Source organism: Crassostrea angulata, chromosome 10, assembly GCF_025612915.1.
Source record: "Crassostrea angulata isolate pt1a10 chromosome 10, ASM2561291v2, whole genome shotgun sequence".
Lineage (NCBI taxonomy): Eukaryota > Metazoa > Mollusca > Bivalvia > Ostreida > Ostreidae > Magallana > Magallana angulata.
This window is the reverse complement of record NC_069120.1, coordinates 9,816,438-9,828,534: the sequence shown is the minus strand read 5'-3', so window position 1 is coordinate 9,828,534 and position 12,097 is coordinate 9,816,438. Positions and strand designations below refer to the sequence as shown.

The 12,097-nt window shown below is 31.9% G+C and overlaps 1 protein-coding gene and 1 long non-coding RNA gene across 3 annotated transcripts; one reads left to right on the top strand and one right to left on the bottom strand.

Moving 5' to 3' along the window:
- Positions 1-567: 567 nt before the first annotated feature.
- Positions 568-3,809, bottom strand: LOC128167859 (uncharacterized). 2 transcript variants are annotated; one of them, XR_008241266.1, is made up of 3 exons: positions 3,753-3,809; positions 2,152-2,228; positions 568-1,938 (listed from the first exon to the last, which is right to left on the bottom strand). It is a non-coding gene; the product is annotated as an uncharacterized LOC128167859 (long non-coding RNA). The 2 variants fall into 2 exon arrangements; XR_008241265.1 differs by lacking the exon at positions 3,753-3,809 and adding an exon at positions 2,952-3,222.
- Positions 3,810-8,330: 4,521 nt separating this feature from the next.
- LOC128167056 (uncharacterized) lies at positions 8,331-11,880 on the top strand. The gene is made up of 2 exons (XM_052832561.1): positions 8,331-8,720; positions 9,118-11,880. Exons 1-2 carry the CDS (start codon positions 8,460-8,462, stop codon positions 9,919-9,921), a joined length of 1,065 nt encoding a protein of 354 aa, XP_052688521.1. The 5' UTR covers positions 8,331-8,459; the 3' UTR covers positions 9,922-11,880.
- Positions 11,881-12,097: the final 217 nt, after the last annotated feature.

The following is a 12,097-nucleotide window of genomic DNA, read 5'->3' as shown; positions in this document are numbered from 1 at the left end:
CTAGAGACAAGAGACTCAGAATGTGACTGTTTTTATGTAACTTTTAGATGTTACATGTAGCTTGATAATTGTCGTTTCTTGCTTTATTCGTTCACATTGTATGTAAACTATATTTATAATTATATAATAAAAATGTTAATACATCAAACCGTATACAAATAACATATATGTAAGTGGGTAGTGGTCAGCAATTTCTTTTAGATATCCCTACCATAAGAATTGAGTACCAGACTTTTCCTCTTAAAGTGAACAGATGTCCAAAAAGATCAATCAATTACAGAGTTTTTGCAAAGTCAGATTACTTTAAGACTTTCAATTCTAGCTTTGTAAAGACATTGAAGTCAGTGGTTAGCCCATTTGTAAGTGAATTTCATGCTGACAAGGAATACATGGACTATGTATGTATTGCATTTTGAGTGGTATAATACATAAAATTACATTATAAACGTTTGTAGATATGAATCATTTATATACTGTTTACTGTATTGAAAAAATAATTGGTTTTAACAACAAAAAAATCAAAATCATTATAAATCCAACCTTATGAACGATAGAGCAACAGTTTAATAACAATTTTATTATTTTTAAAATTAACAACAATAACAAATAACAACATAATGAAACTTGACACCGAATATAAAGGATGGATTATGGAAATAGTCACAATGATTTGTAATTAATTTAATGCGATTATATCAAACTTAACATGTAGAGCTTGCTCTTGTTGTAAACTTCAAAGTATCTTAATTACTACATGCTTTACATGTGTTAAAATATTTGTTCATTATGTCTTTAAAATCTGAAAAAAGGGATGTAAGCATTAATTGTCATGTAGCATGATATATAAGAGCGAGGCATGCAAAGACTAGGTATTTATAAACTTTCATATTGTCATAATGAAAACTTTATCCTATAATGTGGCAAAACAAGACACTGGCTGATAATTATTTCAGAATATAAGACATTTTTTTATGATAGGTACATAATGTTAAGAATGTTTGTGTTTTTACAATAAATGTTTTGTTCTAAACAACGATTTGGATCGTCATAATATGGTTACACATTTGTTTGATTACATAACATAAAAGTTTAAGAACAACATTTACTTTGATCAGACTTTTAAATAAGTTTTCTTCATCAATTTAACACTTGGTGTTTGGAAAATGCAGAGTGTAAGCGTAATTTAAGTCTTATTTTGTGTGGAACCTTTTGTCTTTCTGCTGGTTCGTCTGGCGAAAAATTTATGGGACAACTTAATTCTGGGTCCGTTTCATCTGAACTGCTTAACGTTTCGCGCTCTGTAAAAAATTCTCTATCCTTAGACGAAGATTCGCTCACAGATATGTCAGGACAGCTTGAGGCTGATGATTCGGACCTCGATGACGACGATGAAAAGAGTTCCGTTTTGGGAATGCTTTGTTGGATATCTGTGGCATTCTTCTTTTGGCAGTCACATTGTGCCCGAATGAAATCAATTTCTCTTTTTAAGTCATTATTTTCTGCTTGAAGTTCCGCTAATTTTCTTTCCATATACTGTTCAAGAACTTTTCTTTTGACCCTTGACCTGCGTGCTGAGACATTGTTCTTCAATCTTTTCATCCAGTAAAATAAATCTTTTTGTTCATTGGGAACAAAGGTTCGCTTTGCCCGTGATGACAATTTGACATTTGGGGAAGCCACCACGGAAGCTGGATCTTGGTTTGATGCAATAGCATTTGATTCTTGAAATATACTAGGTTGCCTGTTTGCTAAATCTCCATATGGGTATAGATTAACATTTTCGAAGGAATATGGTTTAAGTTGTCTTTCTTGGTCGCTGTTACACAAAAACAGGTTTCTATTCATCTGAAGAAGGCCATAATATGCTGGCATATTTACAACCTGTTGGCAAGAATCCGCCATTTTGTTGACCTTATGTTTCTATAAGTCAATCAGTAACTGAAATAAAATAATTCTCTAACGTATGACAAAATGATTGATTCTTATCAATATTAAGTTCATAGATAATCTGTGTGATGCTTTGATTAATAGTTTTAGTTCATTTCCTCTTTATAATTTAAATGCAGAGTCTACATTTTTAAATCTAAAAATAATTTTAAAAAAGTAGTTAATAAATGATTATTTGGTCTTTTACCTTAAAATAATACTTACCTGCACAAATGGAAAGGCCTGATTGCTTGCAACTTCTTGGGAAGATAATCTCCGCTACGCAGTGATATCTTGTTTTGCTGTAAAGAAAAATTTAAAAAAGATAGAAAATAAATACTTTGAGCTATCACAAATTAGGCTTTCAAATAGAAGATGATAAGAATGTTCCAAATATATTACGATTGCATATAGTTGTAATTCGAATATCTTCCGAAATCAACATTTTTTTTTTTCATTTCTACCTGTTGTAAAATTATTTCAATAACCTTGCTTGGGTTTATAATATGAAGAAATCAAACATCTCAATCTTTTGGAACAACTTAGAACTTCTGCACTTCCATGTCGATCATAGGAGGGGAGATTGAAAAATGATTATTTTTTCTTTATTGCAATTCATGTTGATATAGTTTGAATACAGACTTAGGATTATCTAAAATTATTAAAATACAAAGCAAATATTGGGGAAACGAGTTTATTTTAAAATGGGAAAAAAATCTGACAGCAGTTTTATTTTTTCAAATACTTATTCTTACTTTTATCTACCCTCCTGATTTCATTCCATATAGATCTCATCTAAATTTCAGAGTCGGCAAATGAAATTACATAAACGATAAACGAGCTCATGAACGCTTCAGTTGTTTTTAACTCTGACATTATTTGATGTTATTGGCATTTGAAAATTGGGAACTTTCAAAATGTTGTATGATAATTAAATTAACACCCCGTCATAAATTATAAAGAATGCCATGATATGACTAACTAAAATTTCTGTGCTTTTTAATAATAATAAGGTACAACCTTACCGTGTAAATTATTTAATCCTTCTCTTCCGTTGTTGGTTACCTTTCTAATATTCTGAAGATTGTATGGTTGATAAATACGATTCTCCTCACGAGACTAATTCTCACGTGTGTGATTTTTTTAACACATTCTCAGATATCTCTTTATCTGACAACGCATTATAGAATATAGATAAAAATATTTTAAAATTCTCGGGCGTTGATTGACGTCATTATGTGATAAAATTGCAACTGATACATTTGATCCAGTCTGATTTTAACAAACATACCTTAAAAAATTAACAAGACTTTTAGACCCTGAAATAAAGATAAGCAGTGGATTTTTTTTCCACCATGTTTCACACAATTTTGTAAGTGTTAACCCCCCCCCCCAAAAAAAAAGTGATCTTCTTTCATAATACCGGTAAAAAAATTGACAACATTTACATAATGCAAAAGGTCATAAAAGTTAAACAAAAATAAACAATAAAAATGTTGGGATTGTTTTGCACGTCTATTTCTTTTTCAAATTTAACTAATCAGGGTAAATAACATGTACTTAGATAATTGGAGTTTAGTACTCTCAGGTATTTAAAGTATTAGCTTATTTCTTCAAAAGGTTTATAACTTTTCATATAAAACAGTAATAAAAGAACGGAAAATATCAAGAAAAATAACCATAAATAGCCTGATCTTTCAGCCAAAAATACACACAAAAAAACCCACCAACAACAAGAACAAAAAACAAACCTCAGCGCGTCTTCTAATGGAACTTATAACACAGGAGAATTAACAATTCATTTCATCTCTCTCAAAACTCCTTACCTTACAAATGGAGGCGGAAAAGCGACGCAAGCAGACACGAGACTTTTCGCCACGTGTTCAGTGTTTAACAGCAGAATCGACTGTATTTCTGCCAACGTTAGCAAGGATGGTGATAATTTCTTTCTTGGGTGAGAAAAACGTTTACAGGTAATATTACATATACGGATTAAACTCAAAGGTCACCTTTCTTAACAAGTATATAACATCGCTTTTTACTCGCAAAATAAGCTGTTCGTAGAATTTCATTTCTGTATCACCAAACTATGCAACAAATTTGCTTGCAAGTTCATAAATGAAAAGAATTATCTGCATCTTGTTTAAACAAAGTAAATGTATTTCTTGTATGGCATCTCAAACGTTGCAATACTTAAAAAGATGTTTATTTGCATTGTATAAATTATCATTTGTATTGAATAATTTTGTATTTGTAATTTTTGTTTATATTGAATAACTGTACATTTTTATTGTAAAATTTCTTTTTGTATTGTAAATTCTTTCATTTGTAAACAATAATTCTAGATGTATTTTATTTTAGGGATAATATATATAGGTTTGAAGGATTTCTTTAATTATTTGAGATGATCACTACTTCAATGACTGCTGGTTTCAAATGTATGCTGCTTCTTCGTATTAGTCCATCGTCCTTAGGCAAGTCAATAATAGTCTGTGTAATCTGATTCTTTTGTTATCCACATGTTGTCAAAGACAGAGGAATTATACATACTTGAAAAGTGTATATTATTTCCCAAAAACCTCAAGAAATTCGTCTATTGATTGCTGAAGAGTAAAAGCTGTGATTTATATGTTATTGTAGTAGTTACTCGGCATTGTTTTGCACTGGCTTACCTTCGAGACTGATGAAAGTCTCTTGGTTTTGTAAAATATGAGACTACAGATTCCTTTGAGTATATCACATTTCCTTACTTTGGTTACAATATAAGACTACGGTTTCTTTTGAGAGCACAACTTTTCATATTTTTAGAAGAACGCTGCTCACGTACCAAGTGATACATTTATCCCTTGCTGCTGCCATGTGAATATGTCACAATCAATGTATAAACCCGTGGGATTCACACTGTTTGCACGGAGAGGGAAAGAGAGAGAGAGAGAGAGAGAGGTGTGCATCATCTACGTTTTTTACACAATGCCTATGTTAGAGGCTTTATGGTTGATGATGCATGTTTTTGCAACGTTCTCGACCATTTTACGAGTACAGGTAAACTAAACGACTATTCTAATTATTGTATCGGGGGTCTCTACAACTAGTTACCTAAGCTGATCGAGCACAGAATTAACCAAGCATTTAGGACTCGATACGTCAAGACTTCGAAGTAAATGTAAAAGCTACATTAACACACATTAACATTAACACACTGTTCTGCTTGGAGGGTAACTATATCATTATTGGCAAAAATTGGATGACTTTATGATTCATGTATTCACCAAAAAACTACTCATTTACGCGTTGTTTACCACCCCCTTTTATTTTAAGGTGGTATGAGACATCTGTCGATATTAAAGTGGATGATAGTATATAACACTGTGTCGGATAATTACCTTTCAAAAAAAATCCCACAGGAAAATAATTTTTCCCATAGGAAAAACAATATTCCAACAGGAAATTTGAAATTTCCCATCGGAATACAAAAGCTTCCTACAGGAATCTCAATTCCGACAGGATTTGATTAAATCCAATAGGAGATATTAGTTTCCTGTAGGAAAATTTGCTTGTTTGAATCAAATTCCTACAGGAAATACCATTATCTTACAGGAAATATAATTCCTCTAGGATTTTTAGAAAATCCTATAGGATTGTCAATATTTCCTGTAGAAATATCATTTCTCCTTTGGGAATTATAACTTTCCTATGGGATATTAATTTTTAAAGGTAAATATCTCACCTGTCAGGTGAAACACACTAAAAACAAAAGTGGTTAAATGCTTTAAGAAAATGGCCGATATTCTAAGCTTTTATGCAAAACAGGCACCCATTATTTTTTTTTAAAATATGGCATTGCACACAACAAGCATCAAACTTGGCTATGGTTTTATTAAGCAACCCAATGTTTATATTTTCAACCACTATACATGTGGTTAAACACGAACGAATTAAGCAACCCAATGTTTATATTTTCAACCACTATACATGTGGTTAAACACGAACGATTAACTCTGTTCTAAATATCATCATTTAATTAAATAGCTGCTAGATGGTAAAATAGAATATACATCTTAAAAGATTTTCACGTTTTAACATAAATCAAAGTAGGGAATGATATGAAAAACGACCAGTACTTACGTATTTTAGGAATATTATTCAAACACTTCCGCTCGAAATTTCACAGGAACTAATCAAATCTCGGTGAAGTCTCGTGAACTTTTATTCGAGTACCTCTGGGTTTATCATATACTTAGCAACGATAAAGAAACAATTCCGAACACATTTGCAGGGGTGATTTTGTTGTGTCTGATATGGCTCAGTGGTAAGAGTACCTGGCATAATCTAACTTTATATATCTAGAGTTTTTTATGTTAATGTTTCGATACCACCAATATTATAGGCAATATTTTTATCTTATCTTTTGTTAAATATATTAAAAACTGAATATAGTTAGAAATTGTGCTTTTACAAACTTGTATTGTAATATATTTGAATAGATTCAATTAGGAAAAATAAATTCAAAATTGTATTTTACGACTAAACCGAATAGGCATTTGCGCCATCTTATTCCTTCATCTTCTTTTAAAATATTTGACCCACCAAAATACGTTAGTATTGAACGCTCAAACCCATTGTGTTACGCTGTTAGATAACACCTCTTGGGTCAGAAAATATTATTTAAATTATACTTGATTTTGTTTTTTATTTCGATAGGAAGTACGTCACAATATAGAGGTGTCCCATACCACCACAATTAATCATGGTGGTATGGGACATCTGTCGATATTGCTTTGGATCAAAATACATGATAATTAAATTACTTTCACCGGTTTGGAATTTAAAAGTTTCACAATATTTCACCCTAAAAAAATACGTTTTAAACTTTTTGGAAATGTGAAAAATCTCTAAAGTCCTCAGCGGGACTCAAATTCATGACTTACAGATTCATAGTGAATGGTCTAACCCATTGAGCTACGCTGTTAGGTGACAATTATGGTAAAGAATTACGCTTAAATTTATTATTTATTTCAATAAATAGTACGTCACAACATGGAGGTTTTCCATACCAGCTTAAGCTCTTTATAGCCTATACGCTATCGGATATGTAACAAAAACCAGTGTGCAACTGGGTGCTTCATCAAAGCGCTACCGATGATTGATCAAAGTATTGAAAGTAAAGAAAACTATTGATGCGTATTTGCTTTTCGAAATACATTTATTATGCAAATTCAAATTTTCATTTATCTTAAGATTGCAATTGTTTTTTTTTAATGATCAGATACAAGCATTTACTGAATCTTGCCAGTGTGGGGTTATGTTACGACCGTTGATTACGACAATCCATTATTTTAACAGTAGTATAGATTGAGAGAAAAACCATTTCCGACAGTTAGTGGCATCATGGTTTTTTGTTATTAAAGGTCATTATTTTCTGTTTCTGTAAGCATTAAAGAGGCACAACAGCTAAGTTTCCTCATATTGGTTATTTCTTTTTGTATACACAGTTGTTATCTATGTACTGAAAATTCGAGTTTTTTTTTTAACTGCAATACTAAGCTCGCAATTGTGTTTTAAAAATATTCCGGAACTTTTGAAATTTTATTTGCGTACAAATTTTGAAACCGAATCGCTCAACATTATCCAGAGTGTACCAAGACTTCGTACATATATATTTTTTAAATACGGCTACATAGTTGAAAATACCTCATGATTGATCTCCTAAAACCTATGAGATCAAAATTGGCAATGTTTAGATTTGGTGTACTTCCCCGTGGGATTGAAACAGGTCGCTACAAAGGAGAACCGGTGGAGGACAGAAGATGTAACTTATGCGACTTGAACGAAATTGAAACTGAAAAGCTTTTTTATTACATTGTGCATTCTTTAAAAAGCAGAAAAGTCATTTATTTCATACAATTGGATATGACGTAAGTTAAAGTAAAAAAATTGCCAATTTCAGTTCTCTATTTGTTGATCAAATATGTCCCTACCACCGCCAAATCTCTTTTTTTATTCATGAAATATACAATCTTAGACAGAAACACTTGACAAACCCATCTTCCTCTTAAAAAATGTAAATTTTGTTCACAATCCAACAATTTTAAAGTGACTTATATGTCCGTTGGAAAATAAGGTGTATTGGTGTCACATCTGAAAAAGAAATTTTGTTATTTTTATGTAATATACACATGTCACTATATTAAACTATTTACTTACTTATTTATTTACTTCACGTGATTTTAAACGACAGCAGTTGTCAGTGGACTTGGAGGTTATTTTATACAAAAAAGGTATTGAAAATTATTCATGTATAGGGTCCTGCAAATAACAAATAAAGGGTCTTAAGGATTACATTTACTCAGGGGCGAAAAAAATTCCACTAATAGGAACGAAAAACTACTTATTCTACATTATAGCCTCTTTCTAAAACTAGGTTGTCTTTCTTGAAAAATCGAACTCTCCTGTGTTATGAGATTGCACTTTGTGAACTTCCGGTAGGTACAAAGTTCCGAGTGATCTCTGGATTCAAGTAGATATATCAGTTTATGATGGGGAAATTATATTGCTGTGCTACAAACTGTCATAATTACAGCGGGAAAAGTGTTAACAACCGAAAGGTGACTTTGCATAGATTTCCTGTCAATAAAAGACACAAAGGTATATGGAAAAATCGTATCTGCCGCAAGAACTGGAAACCAACGAGTTGTTCAAGACTGTGTTCCGAGCATTTCGTCTCTCTCTCTGGTCCCACAAAGGAACACCCATTGCCATCTATCTTTCACCACAAAGTATTTAAGACTACAAACGTGGGTGGTTTTTGTTTTAACATCGCATATGCATATGTTCACAAGTATAAAATAATTATATTACACATGTGTAATTAGGGGCATATAAGTAATGTAGTCTGGGATATAAATTAATCATTACAGAGGTGTACTGGTTGAAATAACAGGTCTCAGAAGTGTGCTTTCAAAGTATAAAAGTATTATTTTCTGCATTCTTGTTTGTGTACCCCCTTATTAGTATATATGGCAGTATTAAATACTATCACAACATGAAATTTCTTAATTTTTTTTCCACTTTAGAGGATGATCTCATGTTATATAATTAGGAGTAGTACAATTTATGGTTATCAGTAATTTATATCACAATTCTTTTGGACAGATTACGTCAGATATTGATATTTAATATGATCATTTACAGTTTGACCACACACCAGAAGTTTTGAAAGAAGTAGTCGATAATCAACAAGAACATATTAAAGATGGGTCAGGTTCAGAGACTTCGCAGTCAGATTCTGCTGAAACATCGAGCTTCAAAGTTAATTCAAACCAATCAGTGTTGGACACATCGATACTATTGCATGATTACTGTGGCTACATTGACACATCAACCTTATCCCAGCCGAAGAATAAATTCACACAAACTGATGTTCTACAGAATAAAAGTGTTGGGATTCAGAAAAGTGAAAGTTACAGTGATGTTTCTGAAAATAATGATGTTTCTTCAAATATTACATGTGATAAAACAACAAGTACAACCTTTATACCCTTTTTAACCATCGAGGACATAAAACAGGACATCTCATTTTACACTGGTTTACCTAACAAAGAAACCTTTTATTTATTGTTTGAACACCTATCCGTCTATTATAAATGTGAAGTTTCTGACGTTCTCGGAGGAAGACCAAGAAAACTAAGAGAAGTTGATGAATTTTTGATGGTTTTAATGCGTTTAAGACTAGGACTCTTAATTCAAGATTTGGCTCAAAGATTCAACATATCTCCATCAACCTGCAGTAAAATATTTAATGAATGGCTAAACTTGATGTATGAACATCTAGAATTTTTAGTAGCATGGCCAGACCGAAATGTCATCAAAGAAAATATGCCCGACAGCTTTAAACGAAGATACCCAAATTGCCGTGTCATAATAGACTGCACGGAGATCTACACGGAAACACCTCAATCATTATCCAACAAAGGAAGAATGTATTCAGACTATTAATCACACACGACTTGGAAAGTCCTTATTGGAATCAGCCTTAATGGTGTTATTACACATGTGTCGGATTTATGGACTGGGAGCACATCTGACAAGCAAGTAACCAAGTTATCAAAACTTATTGAAAAATGTGAACCTGGAGATGCAATAATGGGTGACAAGGGATTCCTTATAGCTGATCTGTGCACTCCAAATGGAATCCATCTCATAATACCTCCTTTAAAGAAACATGGACGGCTAACAAAATGTGAAGTAGAAAAAACCAGAAGGATTGCGAATTTAAGAATTCATGTGGAACGAGCAATAGAGCGAATTAAAAATTTTAGAATTATTCAAGGTGTAGTTCCAATATCACTTCATGACAAGATGTCCAAAATAGTGTTCGTTGTTTGTGCTCTTTGTAATCTCATGCCACCTCTTATTCAATCATAGTACAGGGCAGTCAATCTACATATATCTCATTTGGTTCCTCTATAGTATTATACTAAATGTCATGAATTTTCCTAATCTAAAGAAATCCCGACTCCAAGCAAATATGTAGTGACTGCAATGTTATTATGATTTCACTGTTTTATGAATATGTCTATTCCTTAAGAATATGAAATAAATAATAATTCCATGTATAATTGTTTTATTTTCATCAAACATGATCACAATTTAAAATAATGAATACAATTTGCAAAATTTTGAAATATCTCATTTGCAAGGTAGATTCAATGTTTTATTGCAATTTCTTTAACATACAAATAATATACATTATTACCAGTACATAAATCTTTGATTGTTACATAAATCTTTGATTGTTGTCGTGCTAAGATTTTAGTGTTAACAGAGTTTTTCTTAAAGCTGCTTGGTCCGATTTTTTGTCATTACAGTATCAAATATTTTTTTCATAAAAGCCGTTTATCTTAGAAAGTTATGGACTTTCTCCTATTTACACCAGCAGAATCGGTCTCCTTTCAAAGTTACAAATATTCAAAGTAAATAAAATTAATTTCTTATTGGGCAAACGAAAAAACAAACCGAAATGCATCATGGAATGTTGAGAAAAGGGAACTGTTTGGTTTCGTCCCCAAAATGATTGGAGTTATACAACCCACGTGCTATGCATCGATTGTAAACAAAGCAACCCTTAGAATTATTAGCAAACAAAACGTACACAGGTTTATTTGTAATATCCCTGAACATTATGACCTTTATTTATAGCGATGTCATAGCCGTAATACAACCATACCCGTCCTGACGTCAGGGGTGAATTTTAGCATGAGGCGAAATAACCCGATACCCTTTTATGTCTTATGTTTTGTTAACAAATTTTGTACATATTTTTTTTTCATTGAAATTTGGCTTAATTGACTGGGAAAACTACTGCAATGTGTATTATTATACATATACTTAGCATAACCATCGTTTAAAAACGTGCACAAAATTTGATACAACATCGGACCGAGCAGCTTTAATGCATCATTTGAGAACAGAATTAAAAAATCTTTACCCATCACTATAGTGTTGTATATTAAATGCATTGAAAAAATACACAACACCCAAGAAAAACCTTACTAGCTTGCATATGGGTTAAAAAAATGGATTAACTGTCATGGCCCAGTGTTTACAATTTAAGACCCCGTTTAACTCTGTCTGAAAAAAGTTCAGGTAACACTGCAGAGCAAAAAAAAGTATTCAATTTTGGTAACATAACATTTTCCCAAAGTTCTTCATCATAGAAAATTGTTTCAAATTCTAGACCTTTATTTGTCCATACAATAAAGTGTTTATTTCCAAAAGTTGGTTGCCGACACTTTTTTAAAAATTCAATCAGTTGTTTTTTTGTCATTTTATCAAAAGACTCCATATTCTGTTTTTTGTATACACGTACACTGAATGGCGCCAGCAACTTTACCTACCGGAAGTAAGTACCTCCAATATTGGAGAGTCAAATAGGGGAAGTAACTAGGTTATCGAAAGAGGCTATAGCCCTACTACTGTGGTGCTGTTTCTCACTTTCAAATAACTAGGTCAATGACCTACTTTTTATGCTAGTGACATCAGAATGTTTATTGAAAAAATTGTCAAAATTGTCAATCCATTCTAAGGTTTTCTTTATTTTGCAGTTATTAGAACTAATAAAACAATTTGATGGTTAGAAAATTAAAAAATACGAAGAGTTTTACTAGTTTCA

Excerpts from the sequence above, each read along its gene's own strand:
- LOC128167056 (XM_052832561.1), top strand. The coding sequence starts at position 8,460 with ATGATGGGGAAATTATATTGCTGTGCTACAAACTGTCATAATTACAGC. Across the intron at positions 8,721-9,117 it reads AAGTATTTAAGACTACAAAC|TTTGACCACACACCAGAAGT; the intron begins GTGGGTGGTTTT and ends GATCATTTACAG.